This window comes from Tachyglossus aculeatus, chromosome 21, assembly GCF_015852505.1.
Source record: "Tachyglossus aculeatus isolate mTacAcu1 chromosome 21, mTacAcu1.pri, whole genome shotgun sequence".
Taxonomy (NCBI): domain Eukaryota; kingdom Metazoa; phylum Chordata; class Mammalia; order Monotremata; family Tachyglossidae; genus Tachyglossus; species Tachyglossus aculeatus.
The window spans coordinates 23,517,534-23,543,737 of record NC_052086.1 but is presented as its reverse complement, the minus strand read 5'-3'; the positions used below and the strand labels follow the sequence as shown (position 1 = coordinate 23,543,737).

The window sequence follows — 26,204 nt, the reverse complement described above, 5'->3', positions numbered from 1 at the left end:
GAAAGCGATTCTTCAGTCTTCATCAAAACAAGGGTGGCCGTTTGCCCGTTTTTCAGCTGGTGTGTCCCTAGTTTGATAATAATGTCGATGCCTTCATGGCTGGTATTTTTATCTTCAGTGCCCCTGCCTCCTTGGCTCCTACTGCTTAGTCCCTTGGCTTGGAAGTGGCACCCTGTGATCACCGGAGCCTGGAGCAAAATAGGGGGTTCCTGGCCCAGGGATCCCAGCAGACTCTAAGCTACCTTGAGGACTGGGATCATATCTACAAACTTTTAATTAAGTACTTTGCACACATTAAGTCCTCAATAAACTGTTAATTGATTGATGAATTCCCCACATCTGTCCCCTCCCCCCCAACTCCCCTCACCTCCAGGGGCATACTCTAGGTTCTGTGGGTTTCTGTAAAAAGTTTCTGTATAATGTCAGTATGGTACTTTGCAATGAACGTTACACAAAGATATTTCCAGTATCCACAGTGGCTTCCTTGCAAGGAACCCATCCTCTGTCTCCCAACCTCCCACAAGAAGCAGCATGGCCTAGTGGATACAGCACAGGCTTGGGAGTCAGAGGATCTGGGTTCTAATTCTGGGTCTGCCACTTGTTTGCTTTGTGTCCTTGGGTAAGAAATTATCTGTTCCTCAGTGACCTCATCTGTAAAATGGGGTTTAAGACTGCGAGCCCCATGTGTGACATGGGCTGTGTTTCACCCAATTAGCTTGTATCTACCTCAGCACTTAGTGCAGTGCCTGGCTTATAGTAAGTGCGTAACAAATACCATAAAAAAAAACCACAAGCACTTACTCATTTCTCCCTAAAATCCATCCTAATTCCTGCCTGCTACAGTTTTAGCCGGTTCCCTCTTGTCCTGTCCACAGTGAGACCCAACCCTCACACAGTACTGAACTCCTCAACTTGGTGATTTTTACAATTGATTCATTTACTCTTTAGTTTGTTTGACCCAGAGATGCTATTTCTATTTCGTTTCCCAAAGATTCTTGATCCCAGTTCTTAATAATAATGATAATAATAAAAAAAATTAAATGTTTACTATGTGCCAAGCACTGTACTAAATGAAGGGTAGAGACAAGGTAATTGTCCCAAATACAGTGTATATGGGAGGGAGACTGGTATTTAACCCTCCATTTTACAGAGGAGGAAACTGCAGCCCAGAGAAGTTAAATGACTTGCCCAAGATCACATAGCAGGCTAGTGGAAGAGCCGAGGTCTATTGACTCCCACGCTTGGGCTTTTTCCACTAGTCCACGCTTTCTCCCACGTGACAGCTGCCCCTTTTCTTCCCCTCCTTCGTGACTGCCCTGTCCCAACAAATTCGGGGTTGACCTGGCCCAGGGAAACAAGCTCGGAAACTAGATTCAGTTTGGTTTTCAGAGAGTTTGACTTCTGCTTCTCACTTTCTCTCTCATTGTTCTGTAGAGAAATGGAATTTTTTTTTTAAAAAAAAGAACCCGTGTTATTTGTCTTTTGAAAATCTCACAGAAAGATTTCTCAACCCAGAAGCTTCTCAGAATCCCTTGGAGGCTGGCAGGGATCAACCATATCTCTTTGAAGTTCCCAAATGCACTTGGCCTTGGGAAAACTCACTCGGGGCACCCAGACTCACCCACACAGTGTCCTGGCACATGCATATACAACCCCCTGCCCCCCCCCCCCCCCCCCCCATATCCACAAGCAGGCACATGTGCACAGAGGCACCTCTAGGTGATTTCAAGTTTTAGATCTTGGGGTTTGGAACTCCAGGGATTAAGAAGAAATGTCGTCTTGGAAAATTGATCGGGGATTTGTTTTCATTTTGGACTAAATCTCAAGAGTTAAGTTCCAAACCGGGAGCCTCTCAAGGAGTCATCGGTATTTTTTGAGCACTTAGTGTTCGTTAAGCACTGATCATAGGCAGCTCCCTGGACTGTGGAACCAGCCTCTGGGTATTAATCTCTCCAGGCTGATGATGTCCAGACATGTCCAGTTCAGAAAAGGGAAAAACAGCTTGCATGGTTTGATTTTTTTTTTTTTTTGTTAATTCGGTCTTGCACATTAGTCTGGGACTGAAAATTTTCAGGCCGTAGGCACGTAATTGGGGAAAAAAAAATGATTCATCATAACTCATCCTGGCAGTGGCCTTATAATTTTCAGATCACTGAGGCTCCTGGCCCTCAAGTGCAGGACAGCTCTAACCCCCAAACTGTATGAAAGTAGAGAGTTGTTTATTCCTCCCCTCCGTGGCTGCCTAATCGTTAAATGTATGGCAGAGCCATATGGACGCTGTTTGGTTTTTGCCTGCAGGAGTGACACTCCCTTGTTACACAAAAAACAGATCATCGAGTTCCTCTGTACAGCTCCAAATGCTGTGTCTTAGAAAGGGCACTGTAGAGGTGGAGAAGGGCAACCACGTTGGTGGGGAAGTTACTTTATGAAAGGGTTAAGATCAGTCCAGGAAGATACAGAGGGGTCATGACTGAAGGGTGCAGAATTGTGAAGGGTGGGGACACTGGGTCATCATTGCGCATCATATCCTTCAGCACCAGGATCAGGGGGACCCTCAGTGAAGCTTGAGGGGTGTGGAACCCGTCCAGAACAAAATAAGAGGTAAGGTTTCACTCTGTGGGCTTAGGAAATTGGTTGCCACGGGAAGTTGGCAGCAACTATCAGTAGGTTCAAGAAGTGTTTGGATAAATTCATTCATTCAATCATATTAAGCACTTACTGTGTGCAGAGCACTGTACTCAGCGCTTGGGAAGTACAAGTCGGTAACCTATAGAGACGGTCCCTACCCAACAACGGGCTCACCGTCTAGAAGGGGGAGACAGACAACAAAACATGTAGACAGGTGTCACAATCGTCAGAACAAATAGAATTAAAGCTATATGCACATCATTAACAAAATAAGTAGTAAATATGTACAAGTAATAGAGTAATAAATCTGTACAAATGTATATACAGGTGCTGTGGTGAGGGGGAGATGGGGGAGGAGGAGAGGAAAAAGGGGGCTCAGTCTGGGAAGGCCTCCTGGAGGAGGTGAGCTCTCCATGGGGCTTTGAAGGGAGGAAGAGAGCTAGCTTGGTGGATGTGTGGAGGGAGGGCATTCCAGGCCAGGGGAAGGACGTGGGCCAGGAGTTGATGGCGGGACAGGTGAGAACGAGGTACAGTGAGGAGGTTAGGGGCAGAGGAGCGGAGGGTGCGGGTTGGGCTGGAGAAGGAGAGAAGGGAGGTGAGGTAGGAGGGGGTGAGGTGATGGACAGCCTTGAACCCGAGAGTGAGGAGTTTTTGCCTGATTTGTAGGTTAACAGGCAGCCACTGGAGATTTTTGAGGAGGGGAGTAACATGCCCAGAGCATTTCTGCACAATCTGGGCAGCAGAGTGAATTATAGACTGAAGTGGGGAGAGGCAGGAGGATGGGAGATCAGAGAGGAGGCTGGTGCAGTAATGTAACGGATTTCTAGAGGGCAAGTTAGGGATGAAGGGGTGGAATGTTAGGGTTGTTAACTGGTCTGTCTGTCCACATCAGGATGGTTTGACAAGGGAGCGCAGCCTACCGTCCAACTGTCCTGCTGCTACTGGCAGGAGACAGAGCACTGGGCTGGATGGCCCATTGGGCTGATCCAGTCATGCTTGTGTTCTTATGTGGGAGCACTGGAGATGTTGGAGCGAACATTTGGGGCTGGTGGGTTGGGTCCCTGGGGTTTTTTAATGGAGTGTCACCTCATCCAGAGTTCTTTTCTTTAGGGCTCCTATGGAGTTGTCAAGTTAGCCTACAATGAAGATGACAACACATACTATGTGAGTAGCAAGTTCCCCTATCCTCTCTCCTAATGAACTAAGGCTTTTTTTTGGGGGGTGGGGGTGGGCGGTGGAGCGGGGGCCATTTGGTTCTTTACTTCCCAGGTCTTTCCCTCCCTGCTACTGCTGTAAACCTCTTCCCTATTCTGTTCATCTCCTGCTCAGTTTTTCAGAGACTGCCCTAGGGCTTGGGGGCTCACACTAAAATAGCGGGTCTCTTTGGGGAGCCACCTTCTGGCTTTTCCTCTAGGGTACATAAGTCTGGGCAGTGAAGGGATGGAAGGTGTGGAGAAGGGGGGTTGAGTGAGAAGCCATGGAGAACTTCCGTCATAAGTAATGATGGGCTGTCCTGGGGGGAAATCACACTGACCATTGTTCTTCCTCTCCCTACAGGCAATGAAAGTACTCTCCAAAAAGAAACTGATGAGACAAGCAGGTTTCCCACGTGAGTGAGGCAGATTGAAATGGAGGATTGTTTTGGGTGGTGGGGAAGGGGAAATGTCCCACCCCCAGATGTGGTCTTGGGCAGTTGCTCCTGAATCTGGTTCCCTAAGGGCTACCCCTGGGCACCCAAAGTGCTGTTGTTGCCCCATCTCTGCTCTGCCCATTGGGACTCAAATGTCCTTTTCAGGGAGGAGACAGCCCATCTGCCTCTATGTGTCTGTTTATTGTTTTAAACACTCTCCCAAGCATTTAGTAGAGTGCTCTGCACACAGTAAGCACTCAATAAATACGATTGAATGAGTGAATATACCTGCTCTCCATCCCTGGCCACGTGGTTCTGACCCCTTCTTCCTCTTTAGGCCGCCCTCCACCCCGTGGCACCAAAGCACCCGCCGGAGGCTGTGTCCTGCCCAAAGGCCCCATTGAGCAGGTGTACCAGGAAATCGCTATTCTGAAGAAGCTGGACCATCCCAATGTGGTGAAGTTGGTGGAGGTGAGGCCCTAGATGGGGTGGGCTGAGGGGAGGAGAGTGCAGTCTCAGCGGTGAACCCTGAAGGATTTAGGAGGGCTAACCGGCCCATGGGGTATCAGAAATATAAATGAGGAATATTTGCAGTTGATCAGGTTGCTCTTGAAGTGGCTGAGAGGAGGGTTGGGGAACTAGAGCCAGTTGTGTGGTAGCGGGGTGATCAGATTGAGTCTGGCCGTGGGGAGAGAGAGCAAGAAGAAGCTGCCACTGCCTGCCTGTCTGTGTTGCCATCCTTGCTCACTCTCCTGAAGATGGAAATCAGAGATTGTTCTCCATACCTCTTTCTTGGCTCCAGTGAGAAATTCTGGCTGCAAGATGTTGCTGTATGTGCACGTGGGTGTGTGTGCTCTGCTGATGAGTCAGCTGCTTCTGGATTTTAAGTGGGCCCTGGGAGGTTGGGAGAGCTAGGCCTAGGCCCCCATCCTCACCTCTGGCTCTGGTCTGCCTTTTGCTCTGCCAATTTGCCTTTGGGTTCAAGCCTTCTACCCAGCTCTTTCTCTTTGGCAATTTCACACCATCCTGAGAGACAGGCCTCTCAGCAAAGTGGGAACTGTCCCTTTTGATCTTCTCCCCTGACTGAAAGATGAATGAAGAAAGCCAGAGTTGTGCTAACAGTGATTCTTGGGATTGCTTTCCTGAAACCAATATCAGTGGTATCCACCCTCTGAGGTACTGCACTGAGGACCACGAGTGAAAATTCAAGAGCCCCAGGTATCCTCCATGCAGGCATATTCTGGTGTCTGCTTGTAGGATATTTGCTGTTCCATGCTGCATTCTTCTGGTCCCTGGAGGATGGGTAGGTTGTAGATGCCCAGTGCTGGGTGGGACTTCAAGAGGTTGACAGAGGTCTGTTGTCCTGCCTTCAGGGAGGAACAACCTACCCCAGATATCTAAGTCTGAATTAGGATCCCAAATCTACAAGAAACCTATCCGAGAAAGCTGGAGAATGGCTCAAGTGAGTAAGACTGGGCAGATATGAGACTTAGCTGCACTAGACAGTCAATCAATGGAATTTACTGAGTGCTTACTCTGTGCATAGCACGGAACTAAACGCTTGGAAAAGTACAGTACAACAGAGTTGGTAGACACAGTCCCTCACCCACACTGAACTTAGTCTACAGGGGGAGGCAGGCATTAATATAGACTGGGGGCAGCAGAAATAGCATATAAGAATGTTTTCATATTTGCTGGGGTGAGTGTCAGAGTGTTTAAGGGGTACACAGCCCAGTTCATAGCCATCATAGAGGGGGAACGTGGCTAGGGGAATTAAGAAGTTTAATCAGGGAAGGCACATCTTGGAGGAGATGTGATTTTAGGTGGGTTTTGAAGGTGGAGAGAGGAATGGACTGTTGGATATGAAGTGGGAGGGAGTTCCAGGCCTGAAGAAGAACGTGGGCAAGGGGTTAGTGGCGAGATGGATGTGAACAAGATATAGAGAGATGTTATAGGTGCAGAGTGTGTAGGCTTGGTTGTAGTAGGAGATAAGTGAGGTAAGGTAGGAGGGAGAAAGCTGATTGCCTTAAAGCCAGTGGTAAGGAGTTTGATGCGGAGGTGGATGGGCAACAATTGGAAGTTTTGGGGGAGTGAGGCGTTAAGAACCGAATGGTTTTCAGAAAAATTATCTGGGCAGCAATGTGAAGTATGTGAAGTGGGCAGCAATGTGAAGTGACTTGGTGCCCCTGCCTTAGGTAAGAGGGTCGAAGAGTCCAACCCCTTACCTGGTCAAGATCTTGGAAACCTGGGTCCTGCTTTGGGGGCATACTTTGGCCCTGAGTTCTGTCAGGTGGTCGGATGAAGTCTCCCTTGTAGACAGATTTCCCGGAGGAGTTTACTGGGTTTTCTTTTCCTTTCAGGGGTCTCCTGATTCTGTAACCATTGGAGGTTCTGGCTGGTGCCTCTTTGCCAAATGGCCCCCCTGAGATTTAGGGATTGAAATGTCAAATCCAAAGTCCCGAGTGTTTTTGCTACCTCCGTCTTTTCAGTTTATACAATGGGGATTTGAAAGTGCAGACATTATGCCGGGAAATAAAGTGAAATAGAAAATGTCAGAGCCTGCAGAACCCTTGCTTTTGTACGGAATCCTCCTTAACTCCCCCGTCTTGTCTGCTTATTAACAGGTCCTGGATGACCCGAGTGAGGACCATCTGTACATGGGTAGGCAAACTTGTGTGTTCCCTTCTGCCCACAAAACAGTACCAGTAGGAGCCAAGTGGCCATTTCCTCTGCATTTGCTTAAGATAGTCTCCTCCCCTGCCACACCACCTGGCATCTCTTGGCATTTTCCCCAGTCCTCCTCTAACTCCCACCCAGGCCTGCAGTTAGAGGGTAGGCAGGCTGGCCGATCCCCAGCAGAACTGAGGTTCTAGAAGGAGGGTTGTGACTCTTGGCTGGCCAGGTCTTGTGGGATTAGACAGTAGGGAGATATTGAACTATAGAAATATAGGTGCGTTAAGCTATAGAATTTGAGAGCACTTTGCCTATTCAACAGGCTCCTCGGGGGTTTTGTACTTAAGACTGTGACCCTGTTCTCGGGTAGTATGCAGTCTAAGGTGGGGAAGATGAAATCGGCTAAGAGATGCAAAAGAAATCTGATTGCCCGAACTCTCTTTGATCCATAGGACCGATGATCTTAACTGAGTTAATCGGCTAATTAATTAGCGTGGTTAATGGAAAAAAAATTCAGAAAAAGAAATATTAGAGAAGCACCTATCCACTTATGTCTGATTTTCCCAACTAGCCTCAGTTCAGTCAGGGTCTACGTAGCTGCTTTTGTGTGCAGATTATAGTAGAATTAAAAGAAACAGTCCCTGCCCTAGAGGAGTTTGTAATCTAATAGAGAATAATAGATAACCTCCTTTCGTGCATGTACATGACAGGATGAGATAAACAAATGTCGATCCACGTTAATGAGAGTTGACGGGGTCGATAGGGTAGTAGTTAGTGGAAAAGGTAATTAGGTGCCAAATCCTGACGTAGCTGACAGGATTTTGCCATTGTTTAATGGTACTTGTAACTTGGGGATTTTAAATTTGGCATTCTCTCATGACTTATTTAGCAGTTTGTGTCTGCAAAATAGACCTGTTTAAACAAACGAAAGAGCATTCTTTTGCTCAGTGATTTTTGAGTTGGGAATTTGAAAAAGCAGCTCTTTAAAATGAAAGCCTAAAATAACTAGGAAGCAAGTGTTGCAACTCTCCACGTGATTTCCAGACTGATCAGGGAAGGCTGTTTTGAAGTCTTTTGGATTCTCGACTTACCACCTATCCATGTGCCTTCCCGATATGAGGCAGCGATTTGCGCACACAGAAGCAGGCCTAGAAGCAGTGTGGTATGGTGGATAGAGCTCAGGCCTGAGAGTCAGAGGACCTGGGTTCTAATCCCAGATCTGCAACTTGTCTCCTGTGTGGTCTTGGACAAGTCACTTAACTCGTCTGTGCCTCAGCTCCCTCACCTGTAAAATGGGGGTTAAGACTGCGAGTCCCATGTGGGACATGGGCTGTATCGAACCTGATTACCTTTTATCTACCCCAGTGCCTAGAACAGTGTCTGGCACATATTAAGCGCTTAACAAGTACCATTAAAAAAGAAAGTGGGCGGGGGGGAGACAGGCCGTTCAGGGTGCTGTCCTAACTTGGATCTGCCTAATTCTTGTTGATGGAATTTAGGAGTTGAAGCCTAAAGAGGGTGGTTGAGGTGCTGTGCTCTGACTCACACTGGCAAGGCCTTTAAGGTTTTGTGCAGACCCACTGGCTGGAGTTCAGGCCACTTGCTTGCAGTGATTCGAGGTCACTAAAGGGAAAAGGCCACTGTGCTTTTCTAGTGTACACAGAACCCCATCCCTGACGTTGGGCATGATTGTCTTGGTGAAGAGGAAACCAAGTCAAATTAGAGTTCATATTCAAGTTCCTTGCGGCAGGATTGGACAGATACTTCTGTCCGCCCAAGCGACTCCACCACTTGCCTGCAGTGTGACCTTGAGCAAGTCAATTGCCTGGGTCTCAGTTTCTTCACCTGCAGAATGGGGCTTAAATACCTGTTCTCCATCTCCCTTAGACTGTGAGCCCCATGTGGGGCAGGGACTGTGTCCAATCTGGTTATTATAACTGTCATATTTAAGTGATTACTATGTGCTAAACCTTGTAATAATAATGATGGTATTTAAGTGCTTACTGCATTCCAGGCATTGTCCTAAGCGCTGGGGTGGATACAAGCAGATAGAGTTGGACACAGTCCCTGTCCCATATGGGGCTCACGCTCTCAATCCCCATTTTACAGATGAGGTAGCTGAGCCACAGAGAAGTGAAGTGACTTGCCCAAGGTCACACAGTAGACAAGTGGCGGAGCCATTAGAATCCATGACTTTAACTCCCAGGCCGCTTCTCAGCACTGCACTGTATTAAATCCTGGGGCTGTGAGCCCATTCTAGACTGTGAGCCCATTGTTGGGTAGGGACTGTCTCTATATGTTGCCAATTTGTATCATCATCATCATCATCAATCGTATTTATTGAGCGCTTACTGTGTGCAGAGCACTGTACTAAGCGCTTGGGAAGTACAAGTTGGCAACATATAGAGAGTCCCTACCCAACAGTGGGCTCACAGTCTAAAAGGGGGAGACAGAGAACAAAACCAAACATACTAACAAAATAAAATAAATAGAATAGATATGTACAAGTAAAATAAATAAATACAGTAACAGATATGTACAAACATATATACATATAATAAACATATAATTTGTACTTCCCAAGCGCTTAATACAGTGCTCTGCACACAGTAAGCGCTCAGTAAATACGACTGAATGAATGAAGTGGAAGCTCACGGTTTAAAGAGGAGGGAGATCAGGTATTTAATCCCCATTTTACAAATGAGGGAACTGAGGCACAGAGAAGTTAAGTGACTTACCCAAGGTCACCACAGCAGGCACATAAGTAGCGGAACTGGAACTAGAACCCAGGTCTCCTTACTCCTAGGCTTGTGCTCTTTCTGTAGCCATGCTGCTTCTCAGGGCATGGTGCTTCTCTTGCATCTACCCCAGTGCTTAACACAGCACAATGTTAGCAATTAATAAGTGCTTAATAAATGTCCCAATTACTATTGTTGTTATTGTCTGTGTGAAAAGGCCTTGGTAGCAGCTGTTTTCAGTCTAGTGAGAATGTTTTGTGATGTCTCTTGGGAAGGAGTCCTAGATGGGTTGGTGATGTGTATCAGCATCAATAGCAACAGAATTTAATGCCTGCTCTATGCAGAGCACTGCATTAGGCCCTTGGGGAATGAATATACAAAGACATAAAAGGCTACAAACGGGTCTCAGGGAACTAGCGGGGAAGAGAAAGAGAAGAGGCATCATTAAGAGCGAGAGAGGAGACCCAAATAATAAACAGAAGAGGAGAATAAATCAATAACTAATGAGCAGAAATATCCATCTGTATTGAGATGACTGATAGAGCCCGGGCTTTGGAGTCTGAGGTCAGGGGTTCAAATCCCGACTCCACCACTTGTCAGCTGTGTGACCTTGGGCAAGTCACTTCACTTCTCTAGGCCTCAGTTCCATCTGTTAAATCTGCTCCTTTCCATCTCACCTCCTTCCCATCCCCACAACACCTGTATATATGTATATATGTTTGTACATATTTATTACTCTATTCATTTATTTATTTATTTTACTTGTACATATCTATTCTATTTATTTTATTTTGTTAGTATGTTTGGTTTTGTTCTCTGTCTCCCCCTTTTAGACTGTGAGCCCAATGTTGGGTAGGGACTGTCTCTATATGTTGCCAATTTGTACTTCCCAAGCACTTAGTACAGTGCTCTGCACATAGTAAGTGCTCAATAAATACGATTGATGATGACAGACTATCAGGACCAATGGGTGGGTGGATTAACCAAGGAATGCCTCCTGGAGGCGGTGACTCTCTAAGGCCCTGATTTGGTGAGGCTGAGGAGGGGGAAGGGAATGAGCAGCGGGTTGGAGGCTGGAGAACTGGTGGTAGATGGCAGGTAGGAGATTTCCTTGTAAGACGTGTGATCACTCAGTGGTAGTCATTGAGCACTCCGTACTAAGCACTTTGGGAGAGTACAGTACAACAGAGTTGGTGGAAATGTTCCCTGCCCACCGGGGAGCTTGATCTTTAGGGAACATTCATTTGTGTTCCCAGATTAACTTTGCAGCCACGGAGAGGTGGCAGTCTTCCCGGGGATGGATTTTTTGAGGATTCTTAAAGACGTTCCCTCTGCCTGGAGGTCTCTGACCCAGGTCAGTGTAGCAGCCTGGAGTTTTTGAGCAGCAGAGCCCTGGGCACAGGGGGAGGGGTTCAGGGTGCTGTAGTGTGGAAGTAAGCCTGACTCTGTGCTGAGCCTGGACTTGGGGTGAAAGGACATTGAGCCTAAGAGGAGTTCATGGTTAAGCCTCTTTGATTCCCAGACTGAGCACCTCCTTTTTTCCTCTCCTCCCCTCCTCATCACCCTCTCTCCCCCTTTTAGACTGTGAGCCCACTGTTGGGTAGGGACCGTCTCTATATGTTGCCAACTTGTGCTTCCCAAGCGCTTAGTACAGTGCTCTGCACACAGTAAGCGCTCAATAAATACGATTGATGATGATGATATGATGATGATCACCCACCTCCCTCCCTCTGCCCTACCGCTTTCTCCTCCCCACAGCACTTGTATATATTTATACATATTTATCACTGTATTTATTTTATTTGTAAATATTTATTACTCTCTTTTATTTGTACACACTTATTACTCTATTAATGATGTGTATATAGCTATAATTCTATTTATTCTGATGGTATTGACGCCTGTCTACTTGTTTTGTTGTCTGTCTCCCCCTTCTAGACTGTGAGCCCTTTGTTGTGTAGGAACAATCTCTATGTGTTGCTGATTTGTACTTCCCAAGCGCTTAGTCCAGTGCTCTGCACACAGTAAGCGCTCAGTGAATACGATTGAATGAATGAGTGAATGACTCATCCTCCTTCCTCTCCCCGCCCCCGCCCCCACCACATCCCCATCAGAATTCCCTTTCGCTAAATGATCAGATGGTAGCTGATTCACATCCTGTCCTGCATCCAGCTGCCAACTAGCTCAGGAACTGGTCATGACCCTGCAAAACCTTCAGAAGAATGTGCTGCTGTTTTATTTCACGAGGCCCCGTGCCAGTTGGTGAATTCTGCCGCTTCCCCTGCCCTCCTGCCCTGATTTCCCAGCCCCATGATGGTTGGTTTTTTGGGGGTTTTTTTCAGCTAGATTTCTGTCTTCCCCCTGACACCAGTTTTAGTCTTTTTCAGAGGGGGTTTGGAATGTTTCCAATGCCCAATTAACCTCCTTTTCTGTTTCCTTGCAGTGTTTGAGCTGGTGAACCAAGGGTAAGTGTCACAACCCGGCAGAGAGCCATTCTTGTGCTAGGTGACCAGTCTGTGAGTTTGTCATATTTATTTTTATTCAAGCAGAGCTGTCTGGGCAGGGGGAAAACATACTATATAACCCAACCATGCCAGTGAACCCAGGTCACAGGTCCAGGGACGGAGGGATGTGGGCCATGGACAAACAAGAATTTGACCCGAAATGGGAATTCTGATTGCTAGGCATGTTCCACCAGGCTTATGATGATCCTGCCACCTGACCTCTTCTGGGGAAGGGGCAAAACACTGTTGGCAGTGTAGAAGTAGAGGAATGTTTTTTGGTTTGGAAAACATTTGTGTCTCTAGTAGGTCCAGAATATGACTGCAGAAAGCTACAGTGTGTTTTTTTGGGGGTGTTTGTGTCTGTTTATTGTTGTATTCTCCCAAGCTCTTAGTGCAGTACTCTGCACTCAGTAAGTCCTCAGTAAATTAGACTAATTGACTGATCTTGGCATTATGGCAGAAGCAGGTATTGCAAACCAGAGAACATTAGGTTAGGAGAGGGAAACGCTGTAGTTAATTTCTTCCCACTCGAAAACTGGTCTCTCCTGTTCTTTGGCTGAGTTTGGACAACCTATCTCTCTTCCAGTGCCATTCCCAGCTTGTTCTCACTGTTGATACTCTTGCTCTCTTTCCTGTCCCAATCACTCACTCATATATATTAAATGTTTATTCTGTGCAGAGCAATGTGCTAAGCGCTTGGGAGAGTACAATAGAATTAGTAACCATACTCCTTACTGTCAAGGGGCTTACAATCTGGCAAGGGAGACAGGCACTAAAATAAATTTCAGGTAGGAGAAAGCAGTAGTATTTATTAGATATGTACCCAAGCGCAACTGTGGCAGTATGAATACCTAAGCGTTTTGGTGACGTGGAAGTAGTGACTTGTGGGGATTTGGATGTGGAAGAGAGAGATTAATCAAGGAAGGACTTCTGGAGAAGATATGATTTTTCAGAACTGCTTTGCCAATCGATGGTGTTTGAGTGGTCACTGTGTACAGAGAAACTGTCATGTTCTGCAGATGCTTATTCTCAATCCAGACTGGACGTGTGTGTTTCTTATTTAACGTTTTTGCGTGGTGTTTCAGGCCTGTGATGGAAGTCCCCACTGTCAAACCCCTGACTGAAGACCAGGCCCGCTTCTACTTCCAGGATCTGATCAAAGGCATTGAGTACCGTAAGCCGACCTTGCAAATAGCCACTAGTCTGGAACAAGGAATTAGATGTGTTGGTCAGGTTGAAAAGAATGCTGAATCCATTCATTATGCTCCCACTATCCCTCCTGCAAGGGGAGGGACAGGTAGTCTGAGAAAGGAATTTTGTGGGCTGCAAGATGTTGGACTTTGCTTATAAAGCTGGAGTAAACACCTTCATACCCCACTACTCAGAAAGAGCAAGAAATTCTTACTTTCAGCCACTCCTTTGGACCAAGAGAGGCAGGAAAGGTATCTCCCAAATGCATCCGTCGGGTAGGGACCGTCTCTAGATGTTGCCGACTTGGATTTCCCAAGCGCTTAGTCCAGTGCTCTGCACACAGTAAGCGCTCAATAAATACAATTGAATGAATGAATCAAAAGTGACTTGCCCAAGGATACACAGCAGACAAGAGGTGGAGCGGGGATTAGAACCCAGGACCTTCCGCTAATCTCCTCACTGTGCCTTGTTCTCACCTGTCCCGCCATCGACCCCCGGCCCACGTCCTCCCCCTGGCCTGGAATGCCTTCCCTCTGCCCATCTGCCAAGCTAGCTCTCTTCCTTCCTTCAAGGCCCTACTGAGAGCTCACCTCCTCCAGGAGGCCTTCCCACACTGAGCCCCCTCCTTCCTCTCCCCCTTGTCCCCCTCTCCATCCCCCCATCTTACCTTCTTCCCTTCCCCACAGCACCTGTATATATGTATATATGTTTGTACATATTTATTACTCTATTTATTTATTTTACTTGTACAGAGCTATTCTATTTATTTTATTTTGTTAGTATGTTTGGTTTTGTTCTCTGTCTCCCCCTTCTAGACTATGAGCCCACTGTTGGGTAGGGACTGTCTCTATATGTTGCCAACTTGTACTTCCCAAGCGCTTAGTACAGTGCTCTGCACACAGTAAGTGCTCAATAAATACGACTGATTGATTGATTGATTTGGATCTCCAAAGGGATTGGGTGGGACTGGGCCTGCCCCCAAGTGTCCTGAGAATGTAACGGTAAACTGATGGAACTCACACTTTTAATTCCCATTTTACAGGTGAGGTAACTGAGGCCCAGAGCAGTGGAGTCTCTCCATCCCCCCCACCTTACCTCCTTACCTTCCCCACAGCACCTGTATATATGTATATGTGTTTGTACGTATTTATTACTCTATTTATTAATTTTACTTGTACATATTCTACTTATTTTGTTAATAAGTTTTGCTTTGTTGTCTGTCTCCCCCTTCTAGACTGTGAGCCCACTGTTGGGTAGGGACCGTCTCTATATGTTGCCAGCTTGTACTTCCCAAGCGCTTAGTCCAGTGCTCGGCACACAGTAAGCGCTCAATAAATACGATTGAATGAATAAATGATAGCATTTATGTCCTGTGTCTTTGGATGTTTCCAAATCTCGGAAATATGTGGCCCCTCCTGTCTCTCAGAGCCCTTGTGTTCCCACGAGGGTCAGAGAAAGATGAAGGGACAGAGGGCCCTGGGAGAGGTCTGGTCCAAGAAGAGGCGACCACCGGGTCAATTCCTCCTGTTTTCCGAGGAGTGACTGTGAGTGTGGGGTCTCTCGCTCACCCTTCTCCCCCCTCGTGATTCTTCTCGTGTGGTCTTTGCTTCTTTCCAGTTCATTACCAAAAGATCATCCACCGGGACATCAAGCCTTCCAACCTCTTGGTGGGAGAGGACGGCCACGTGAAAATCGCCGACTTCGGTGTGAGCAACGAGTTCAAGGGTGCAGACGCCTTCCTCACCAACACCGTGGGCACCCCCGCCTTCATGGCCCCGGAGACGCTCTCGGAAACCCGGAAAATCTTCTCTGGGAAGGTAGCGTGGCCTGGGGGGCTGAAAATGCTGGGTTGCTTTGTTTTCCAAGAGTTCAAGAATTCCGGGTCACTGTCACCTGCACTGAGGGGGTCTTTTCTCCTTGCAGGCTCTGGATGTCTGGGCAATGGGAGTGACGCTGTACTGCTTTGTCTTCGGCCAGGTAACGGAACGGGAGCCTTTGCCTTGGTCGCCAGGCAGTGACACTTTGGGGTTTATTGTATTTACTGCTTAACAGAGAAGTAGCATGTCCTAATGGAAAGAGCAAGTGCCTGGGAGTGAAAGGACGTGGGCTGTAATCCCAGCTCCACCCCTCTTCTGCTACGTGACCTTGGGCAAGTCACTTCACTTCTCTGGGCCTCAGTTACCTTGTGTGTAAAATGGGGCTGCAGCACTTGTTTTCCCACCTACTTAATGTAAGTCCCATGTGGGACAGGGACTGTGTCCAACCTGATTATCTCGTATAACAATTATAATAATAGTGATGGCATTTATTAAGTGCTTACGATGTGCAAAGCAATCAATCAGTCAATTGTATTTATTGAGCGCTTACTTTGTGCAGAGCACTGTACTAAGCGCTTGGGAAGTACAAGTTGGCTGGGGAAGTTACAAGGTGATCAGGTTGTCCCATGGGGGGCTCACAGTCTTAATTCCCATTTTACAGATGAGGCAGCTGAGGCACAGAGAAGGTAAGTGACTTGCCCAAAGTCACACAGCTGACAGTTGGTGGAGCCAGGACTTGAACCCATGACCTTTGACTCCAAAGCCCGTGCTCTTTCCACTGAGCCACGCTGCTTCTCAAGCTGTATCTGCCCTAATGCTTAGTACAGTGCCTAGCACAGAGTAAGTGCTTAACAAGTGCTGTTAAAAAAAAAAAAGTCGCCATTTCAGGCTTGTTTCCTTGAGACTGGAAGATGGAAAGTTTGACTTTACAGGGTCGCGTGTGCCTCCCCTTTCCCCCAACATCTTCCTGTGGAGCTTAAAAGGTCAGATTGGAGAGGGTTGCTAGTTTAGGAACTTTAACCATCTTTTCTAAGTAGGAGTAAGTGTGGGAGTACTCCTGGGACTGGCAGGCAGGAGTCCTGAGTCCTACTCCCAGCTCCACCACTTGCCTTGAGCAAGTTCCTTCACTTCTTTTACTGTAGTTTCCTCATCTGTAAAATGGGGATTAAATACTCATTCTCCCTTCCTCATAGACTGCGAATCTCATATGGGACAGGGACTGTGTCCAGTTGAATTATCTTGTCTCCACTCCAGTGCTTGGCATAAGCGCTTAACAGATACAATTATTACTATGATTACTAGTAAGCATTTAACCAATATTATGATCATTACCACTGTTCCTCAGGATAGATCTGCCTGGTGGTAGAGGATGGAAGAGATCAATTTTTCCCAACTCCTTTGTTGGGGACACATCACAACATGTATGCCCACATGAACCTTCCCCAATCTACCACACACCCTCTCCCCATCATATCCCCCCAGAAGCCATGGGAGCAAGGGTATAGAACTTGTTCAGACTCTGTCCCTGTGGTGTGTCAAGTTCTTTGGTCCAGGGTGGAACCAATTTTGTTTTCACTGGGCATCTTCAACAAAACTAAAGTTAAGGGTGGTACATGGCGGGGTTTCCGAAGCTTTTGAGATCCTCCCTGACTTTTCAGTCTTAGAGTTTTGCTTTCTAAAGAGCAAGTCAGGGTTTCTCTTTCTCTCTGGACAAATGGAGAAACTGAGGCCGTGGGGGTGACTCCAGGTCTCATACAGACTTCTGGGAGATTGGGGACAAGCTGCTCATCCTTTTTCCTGGGGCCTTAGATTCCCCATTTGAGAAGTGGGGAAAAGGATACCAGCCACTAGGACCTGCTAGAAGAGGTGTGGAGTGTCCCCCACCCTAAAATAAAATAGAATAAAAATAAACCCAAACCAAAAAAGCTGAGACCCTAATTTCCAGGCTCTTCAGAGGAGGAAGTAAGCACTTACTCTATAGCAAACACTGTGGTAAGCACTGGGGTAGATACAGGATAACTAGGTTGGACACAGTCCCTGTCCCTCAAAGTCTGAGGGAGATTGCATGTCCGGAGATGATAGCTGTCTCATTGACCTTTCCTCTTTGGCCCCCAGTGTCCCTTCATGGATGAGCGGATCTTATGTTTACACAGTAAAATCAAGAGCCAAACCTTGGAGTTTCCAGACCAGTGAGTACCATCCGTCCCACTCCTACTCCTTGCCAGTTCAGGTGGGCCCAGATCAGCCCCATTAGCACAGGCAGTCAGGTCCCACCTTTTCCTCCTGCTCCCCCGACAGTGATGTGTTTTCCTCTTTGCAGGCCGGACATTGCTGAGGATTTAAAGGACCTCATCACTCGAATGCTGGATAAGAACCCCGAGTCCCGGATCCTCGTTCCTGAAATCAAGGTACCAGCGTGGCATGGGGACCGTGGCTGGCCCGTGTCCCGCGTGTTGCTTGAGTCTTGCTCGGCTCAGCCTGCCCTGCCAGGCCCGGGGCTCTGCTTCTCTCTCCACAACGTGCTCTTGGCTCCAGGGAGCAGAGCTGCTTGACTTCCTCTCCATCCTGGGCCAGAATAAGGGAAGCTTTGCAAAGGGTGGGGGTTGCCGCGGAGAAGCTGCTGCAGATCCATTGCCCTGAGCTGGGCTCCCCGATGGTCCCCCTGAACAGTGAAAGGGGAGAGTCAGAAGCTGAGCAGACACTTTGACCGTTTTCCCACGTTGGCCTGGGGTCCATTGCCCCCAGACTCATTACCATCCACTTATGCTGGCGTCCCGGGCGAGAGGTGGGGAGGTCTTACCGCTACCGGGAAAGAGCCAAGTCACACTCATCAGAAATCAGTGGACCCAATCAGTCAGTGGTATTTATTGAGCACTTACTGTGTGCAGAGCACTGTACTAAGCAGTTGGGAGAGTACAATATGACAGAGTTGGTGGATGTTTCCTGCCTATGATGAGTTTACAGTCCAGAAAGAGGCAGTGACCTTTTGCGATCCTGCCTGACTGGTTGGATTGTCTAGGTCGTCTTTTCGCTCATCATCTTGCGCACGCAGGACGGGGTCCCCTCTGTGCATCTTTGACCCCTTCTTCCAAGTGTGAAGGGAGGGTAATAATAATGATAATAATTTGTTAAGTGTTTACTACGTGCCAGGCACTATACTAAGTGGTGGGATGAATACAAGCTAATCAGGTAAAGAAAACCTTCTTGAGGAAAGCTCTAGTGAAGGGGCTAGTGTACAGAAAAGTCTTTCCCATCCCTGTCATCTCATCCACACACCAGCAGGAGCCTGGCCCTGGCTCTGAGAGCCTAGGTGTCAGAGTCCTGGCCAGCCCGCTAGCCTCCAGTCAATTGGTGGTATTTATTGAGCGCTTACTCTGTGCAGAGCACTGTACTAAGCGCTTGGGAGAGTACAGGATAAGAGTTGGTGGACACTTTTCCTGCCTACAATGAGTTGGGGAATGTCTCCCCCATTCTACAGGGGAAGACAGACATTAATATAAATTAAATTATGGATGTGAACATAAAAGCTATGGGGCTGAGGGAAGGGTGAGTAAAGGGTGCAAATCCTAGTGTAAGGGCAGCACAGAAGGGAGTGGGAGAAGAAGAAATTAGGTTTTCCATTCCCTTCAGGGAACCCCCGAATTGGCTCAAAATCCCAAAGTGGGTGGCTCCATTCCTCCCAAGGGTGAGCACAGTACCATTCATTCATTCAGTCTTATTTATTGAGCACTTACTGTGTGCAGAGCACTGTACTAAGCGCTTGAGAAGTACAAGTTGGCAACATATATACCAGATCCCTGACCCTGAGAAGATTAGCCCCACCCTCCAGCTGGGCTTCCCTGGCTGCTATTTCCCGGCCAGCGCACTTTTCTCAGCCTCGTCGGGGTTGGTTCCAGGTGGGCAGCATTGTCGAAACCCCCCAGCTCATCCCGAAGACCGACACACAGTCTAACACAGTGGTTTCAGCTTACCTGCTACCTCCCTTGGGGTTTTGCAGGTGGCTGTGTTGATGGCAAGCTGAGCAGGGAGTTCTGCTCCCTCTCACATCTGGTCAGCCAGGAAGCTAGGGAGAAAGAACCTTTGCTCCCTGAAATATAACAGGTTTGGAACCTGCAGAGACAACTGGAAAGAACCACAGAGAGGCAGATTTCCCAAAGTGATGAGGGGGACCCCAGGCAATGGCCTAATGTAAGAGAGGTAGGACACCTGTGTTGGATTGCTGGGAAACTCAGTTGACTCCCTCCCACTTTCTCCATGAAATGAGGACCTCCCTCCCCCCGTTCTTCCTGCCACCTTCCGCCAGAACTGAGTTGAAGAAGGGCCCTGGATCAACACAGCATCCCTAATCTTTCTCTCTTCCATTATGATCATAAAAGTTGTGCTCGGGACTGGATCTAGAAATGGAACTGTGGAAGTCTGTTGTGTGGTGGTTTGCCTCGCTCTCTCCCACCCACCTGTCCTTCCTTTCTTTCCTCTGTCGTGCTTTGTCGCTCATTTGCCCAGCTTCTCTGTTTGCATGCATGCAGACGTGCATGGCAGTGGGGCTGTGTCCGCCTCCTTCTGCTCCCCCCACATGGCCCATCCGTCCATCCAGCTGGCTAGCCATCCGTGTGGCTTTCCGTTCTCCGTGCACCTCACTTGCCCCTGACACACTGTTGTTCATTGAAGCTGCACCCCTGGGTCACCAAGCACGGAGCAGAGCCGCTGCCGACGGAGGATGAGAACTGTACCCTGGTGGAGGTGACCGAAGAGGAGGTGGAGAACTCGGTTAAACACATCCCCAGTCTGGCGACCGTGGTAAGGCCAGCTGAGCCAAGCGAAGCAGCAGCCCTGCTGGGACCAGGCCTAGAGCCGATGACCGGGGCCTAGGGGGCCAGCAGGCAGGGAGGATGATTGGGAGACCTCGCCCTTGGTTTCCGTCCTACACTCCTGCAGCCAGGTTGCTGGGTGATCCAGGACAAGGCTCTTCCTACCTGAGCAAATTGACTAGAAAATTCCAAATTAGAAAAATAGGCTTTGGCTGTAATTATTCAGCTATTCCAAAGAATGTTTTTGAGCCTGAGTTATCTGGACAATCTGCAGTGGCAGACCCAGCCTGTGCCTCAGTTTTCTCCAAAGAAAGAGACAGGACATAGCCTGTGGAACGGATTTAATGTTTTGAGCGTGTCGAGATGAGGACAGAAAGGATGGAAGGAGTTAGATCTGTTGGGGGAAGGTGGGGCAGAGAGCAGCATATTGAGCACGGTTGTGGGAGGGTGGGGCAGAGAGCAGCATATTGAGCACGGAGGCGGCATGCTGTGGACCCCTCCTGAGAAGAACTTGGGGCTGGGGCCTCATCCTTCTCCCTCAGTCCTACCCCTGGGCCCCCCTCCATCCCGTTTCCACCATTTTGGATTGCTGATCCTTAGCAATCAGGCGAGAACATGGCCACTCTTGGAGTTCACCATCTGCAAAGAGTGAAGAGGAGACTCCCATCTTGCCGCCGTCAAGAGGCAGAGAGAAGAAACGGTGCCATTTCCCGTATTGCCGTTGGAACTGAAGCTGTCGGAATTGGTAGCAGGAGACTTGAGGGCCAGGAACCTCCTGGCCTGGGTGGGGTTTAGGCCTAGTCCGTGGAAGAGAGCACTTCTGATGCAGTGGTCAGTCTCTCCGGGTAGCTGTCCAGACCGGGGACTTGGCGGCTCTGAGCCCAGCCGCCCCACCAGACCACCAAGTTAGTTCTGAGCCTGAAATGGAACTTGATGGCAATACTCCCTGCCCGGTCCAGGGTCTCAGAGCTCTGCCAGTTGTGCCCTCTGCCCCTTGGCCCAGCTCCAGGGTGCTCCCCTTTCTCTAGGCTTGGGAAGACCATCAGCCCTGCTCTTCCTATGCTTTGATGGGGAGCGTTCTGCCTCCAGGACTCCACTGGCTGACGGCCAGCGTGACCAGAAGCCAGGGCTTTCCTCCCCTGCCTGTTGGCTGGATGCAGGGTTGCTGACCTGCAGCGGGTGCCGGCTTGCAGGGAGAGAGAGTGTGCTCCCTCTCCTCTGGCCCAGGTGCTTGTGCCCTCCAAGCATTGGGAGCCAGTGGGTGATGAGAAAACAGGGTCATACTGGTCAGAAGTCTGAGTGTGTGGGTCCTCTCCTGGCCAACTGGACTCTCCGAAGACAACTCTCCCCCTCTCCCACTGCCCCCTCAGATCCGCTGCCGGGATTGCTCTAGCTCAGCTTTGCACATTGCTAAGTCACTTTCTCCCTCTCACTTCCTTTGTGTGAGGAATTCATTAGCAACCTCCTCTCTCTTCCTACCTCTCATAGACCTCTGCGTGCGGGTCACTATGGAACGCACCCGTGTTCTCATTCTCCTCCATCCCTGTGGTTCTGGGGAAGGCTCTTCCTGGCTGCCCATCTTAGGACTCGGGTGGCTTTTCCTCCCCCTGCCCCATCTGCTTGGTTCAATCAATCAATCAATCGTATTTATTGAGCGCATACTGTGTGCAGAGCACTGCACTAAGCGCTTGGGAAGTACAAGTCGGCAACACATAGAGACAGTCCCTACCCAACAGCGGGCTCACAGTCTAGAAGGGGGAGACAGAGAACAAAACCAAACATACTAATAAAATAAATAGAAGAGATATGTGCGAGTAAGATAAGTAGAGTAATAAATATGTACAAACATATATACAGGTGCTGTGGGGAAGGGAAGGAGGTTTCCAGAGTGATGCCTGGGGAGCAGGCTGGAGGGAACCTAGGAGACCCCCGACCAGACAGGCTGAGAGGTGTTTGTGGATGCTTTGATGCTGATTCCAAGAATTGTGTCTCCCTGCCCCTCCTGGCTTCTGGTTCAGCAAGGATCTGGGAAAGTAGATTTGGCCTCTGTCCCCTTTACTCCCATCCCCTTCACTTCTGGCTGTTTGTCCTTATTCTGTCAGCAGCTAGGCCATGCTGGAAGCAATGTGGTATGGTGGAAAGAGCCCGGGTCTGGGAAACAGAGCCCCTAGGTTCTAATCCCAGCTCCGCCATCTGTCTGCTTTGTGATCTTGGGCAAGTCGCTTCACTTCTCTGTGCCTCATTGACCTCATCTATAAAATGGGGATTAATACTGTGAGCCTCATGTGGGGCGTGGACTGTGTCCAACCCAATTGTCTGTCTATCCCAACTCTTAATTAAAAGGTGACTGTACTGTGTACTCTGTGCCTGGCACATAGTAAGTGCTTAACAAATACTATTTTTAAAAAAAAGTCCCTTCCCTTTGGAAAGGACAGGGACTTTGAGAGTTGAAGAGCCCCCTAAAGCAGCCCCAAATCTGGGGTTTTTCTAGGTATTGGTGGGAGTGGAGGGAAGAAAGGCCTGGGGTGTTGGGATTCCTGGGTCCTACTGAAGGTCCCACTTGGGAGAAAGCTGTGTCCAAATCCCGGAAATGGCTTCAAGTGAAGGAGGGTGGCCACCCCTTTCAGCTGTTCTGGTTTCAGTGTTGGGGCTAGGGCCTGAGGGCCTTGCAAGGCTATTCAGGTGACCACACTTTCCACTAAGAATAGGGCCTGGGCATTGGAGATCTTCAGGGGAGAGAAAGGGGACACATCCAGCAGATGTGCACTGAATGGCCTGGGGAAGAGAATGGCTGAGCAATTGGCTGTTCCTTATATATTAGGTTAGCAGATGGTGAATTCTTTGAGGCTAAAGATGTGCTTGCCCTTCCTTTGTAACAAACACCTCCAGTGCTTAGGACCAGCCTCTGCACAAACAGGCACTAATTAGCAGCACAAGCTGCTAATTGGCTATGTAGGCCTTGGTTGAATCCAGTCTCCTCCTACCTCCCACTCCACACCCTAGAGTTGCAGATGCCCGATAGTTAGCACGAGCCCCTTTCTGCCCCTTCCTCTCCCTCCCTGTCCTGACCTGAATCTGAACCACGCCACCTTGGCTACTGAGAGCTTTCCTTCCAAGGCTTCTTGCGTTTCCAGAAGCCTAACTCGAGTGGCCTCCAACAAGGGTTTTCCTCACCGGATCAAGAGGGGGCCCGGCAGGTGTGAGGAGTGGGGTTCACCCCCAGAAGTTGCTGCCCCTGTTTCTTCAGAGGCCTAGGCTTAGGAGTCACTAACTTCCACTTGTCCCTTTGCTCCCTAGATCCTGGTGAAGACGATGATCCGCAAACGCTCCTTTGGGAATCCGTTTGAGGGCAGTCGGCGGGAAGAGCGCTCACTGTCTGCCCCCGTAAACCTACTCCTGTAAGTGATGGCATCTTTCTTTCTCCTTCCCTTCCTTTCATTCTTCACCCTCACACCCTCGCTCTCTGGGAGACCCGGAGGCGGATTACAGTGGGCTGGTCCAGAGAGAATCCCTACTGGTCCTACTACCTAGCCAGGCACCTGGGTTTGCTAGCCAGTCCTGTTCAGGGTGTGGCCAAATTGGAGAGGCCCTGACCAAATCGGGGGGCCCAGAAAAACCAGAGTACAGCGAAAGCTGTAGAAACCTGTCAGTCTCTTAGTAGTGGAAGTAGAGGCAGAGAGGATTAGATTTCTCGGCTGAGAATGAAAGACTCCTAGGTCCTGGTCCCAGTTTAGTCATTAATTGACTTGCTGGGTGACTGAGGAATATCAGTGGTATTTATTAAATGCTGGTATGTGCAGGGCACAGTACTAAGCACTTGAGAGAACGCAATGTAACACACTTGGACGTGTTCCCTGCCTAGAACAAGCTTACAGTCTAGAGGGCTTACAGGGTTTATGGCTTAGATATCCTTTCCCTCAGTCTCCCCGTCTGTAAAGGGATGATGAGAAGCAGTGCAGAAAGCAAAGGGTCGGAAAGGTGAAGGAACAGCCCTGAAGTCCAGCCCAGGGAGCTCCTCTGGGGCGTGTGCGATTATCAAAGGCGATCCCATTGACCCTACTTGAAGACTCATGTTTAGGTCTTATGTTTTTTTTTTAATGGCATTTATTAAGCGCTTACTATGTGCAAAGCACTTTTCTAAGTGTTTTTCCTTTGAAGATGATCCACCCCGGAAGGTGGTGGGGTGAAGGGAGCAGGGATTGTGGGGGATCCTTTTCTCCGACAACTAGGTCCCTTCTCACTTCCCTTTCCCCTTCCTCCCTCCCCTAATTCCAGAAGCAAACAAACAGGGGAATGTTTTCGGGAGCCCAAGGTAAAGCTGGCGCTGCGTGCCCGTGCCCCGCCTCTGCCTGTGCATCTGCTGTGTGGGAGTCGCCGTGGCAGCGCAGTGCTGGGAGAGGGTGGGGGACCTAGGGAGGGGGGAGAGGCTGCCAAGCATGGGGTCTGTGATGCCAGATAACCACTTGGGCCTCCATGGGCTGCCTACTCCCTTCAAACCGTATTTCCTTTCCCTCGGGACCATCCAAAGGGGTAACAGCAGTGTCCCGGAGACTGCTCTTGGCTGCCACCCAAGAAATCAGACCTGGGTCCGTCATTTGCCGAAGCCAAGCGTGGGACGTCGCGAGCCGCTTCTTTCACCCCGAGAGTCGAGGCTAGGGCCGAGAAGGCTCCACGCACACGGGACGATTGCACACTTAAAACCCGGCAGCTCAGGGCAGCCGTGATGGAAGTCAGAAGTCGGAGGGGCTCCGACAGTGTGGTGGCAGAAAGCTGTGTCAGGGAGCATGGAGGCCAAGGGGTTTCTCTGGGCGACAGGAGGTCTCGCATAGTCTGGCTGCATGCCACGCTAGGGGCTGCGGCTGCATGGAGCTGGATGGGAGGGCAGCTGCGTTTCAGACCCCTTGGTGGCCTGTAGCATGGCCGGCACTTTGCACTGGGGAGGTTGAACTTGACCCTGAAATGGAGGAGTCTGTCAATCGTGTACCTTTCTGCCGTCTGGACCCTTGTAGTGGGCGTGTCAGGAGTGTCCGTTGGTAGAGAAAGTGGCCTCCGATCTTTGTTGCCCTCAAAGGAAGAGCTGTGCCTCCTGCCATCGCCATCCCTGGAGGGGCTTGTCTCCATTTCCATTTGCACTGGAGTTTCACATGGGGACAAGACCCAGTGGAAACCGCAGGCTACCCTGCTCTCCTCTTGAGTCCTGGCCCTGAGTACCACAGAGCCCTCCCCAACAAGACTGAAGAAGGATGGAGACTTGTTTCCTCCCAGACCTTACATAGTTTTCTTGGTCAGCACTTATTCCACTGGACATCTGTCCCTTCTTGGATAGGCATTGTTTGTACCAGGTCCTGGGGCCTGTGGAAAAGTTTATCTTTTTCTCATTCTTTTTCATCTGGGGTTGAAGGAAATATTTACCTTTTGTTGTTACATTGTTTGCTATCCTTTGTATTTGAACAAGATACCACTGGCAAGTAATGTTTGCTTATGGGTGTGTATGCTGAACCAGTATTTTCGTCCATACAGTGGGCACACAAGGGTTGTCATTTGTTGTGCTGTGTCATGTAAGGCCATAGTAACGTAAGGAACACCATTCCTGGGTATTCCAATGATCCATTCAGCCCAGTATCCTGCCCTGACAATAGCTATAGGATACGTGTAGTTACTAAATGACGTTTTCCCTCCTTTAAAGCCTTCCTAATATTTAGAGATATGCTGTCTAATACCCCTCTCTTTACTTCTATTAAAGCATTAGGGACAGTTCGTTTATGGGTTTACTTTTAAACCCCTCTTGAGCATACCAATGTTTGCTGTTGCAAATATCCTGAGGTAACACATTCTCTTTATTTACCTTGCAAGTGGAAAAGGTCCCAGATAGGACTGCCAGGGAGCTGCCACATTAGCACTGCCGCTGCTTCAGTGAACAATCAATATCCTGGGCCCCTTACTCTTTGGTTTAGGGTAATGTAGGGTGTTGCCCACTGCCACCCTGTGAGTCAGCCAGGTGTCTGAATTGCTTATCACTTGCTCTGGGCACATAGCACAAGTGGCGAGGCATGTGGGATAAGGGGATAGTCTGTGGCTATGGTACCGAAGTTCTCTGTACCTTTTTCAGCAGCTACTGCTGTGCGCTCATCTAGTTTGTTTATATAGTGTGGCTGAGGGAGACACGTTTAATTCGACTGTCCAAATCATTGGGGTCATCACAGGAAACCAAGTGT

General features: G+C 48.9%; 1 protein-coding gene across 4 annotated transcripts in view; it reads left to right on the top strand.

The window, feature by feature from the left end:
• The window catches only part of CAMKK2 (calcium/calmodulin dependent protein kinase kinase 2), a 60,218-nt gene that overhangs the window by 30,480 nt on the left and 3,534 nt on the right, over nt 1–26,204 (top strand). For 2 of the 4 annotated variants that reach the window (XM_038762575.1, XM_038762574.1), the window contains exons 4-16: nt 3,739–3,792; nt 4,186–4,237; nt 4,596–4,729; nt 6,883–6,919; nt 12,113–12,134; nt 13,259–13,347; nt 14,982–15,181; nt 15,288–15,341; nt 17,297–17,370; nt 17,502–17,589; nt 19,850–19,978; nt 23,287–23,387; nt 24,265–24,301. In XM_038762575.1, the coding sequence (XP_038618503.1) occupies nt 3,739–3,792; nt 4,186–4,237; nt 4,596–4,729; nt 6,883–6,919; nt 12,113–12,134; nt 13,259–13,347; nt 14,982–15,181; nt 15,288–15,341; nt 17,297–17,370; nt 17,502–17,589; nt 19,850–19,978; nt 23,287–23,387; nt 24,265–24,301 (1,071 nt within the window). The remainder of the gene's footprint in view (nt 1–3,738; nt 3,793–4,185; nt 4,238–4,595; nt 4,730–6,882; nt 6,920–12,112; nt 12,135–13,258; nt 13,348–14,981; nt 15,182–15,287; nt 15,342–17,296; nt 17,371–17,501; nt 17,590–19,849; nt 19,979–23,286; nt 23,388–24,264; nt 24,302–26,204) is intronic. The other 2 variants (XM_038762577.1, XM_038762576.1) reach the window with 1 other exon arrangement.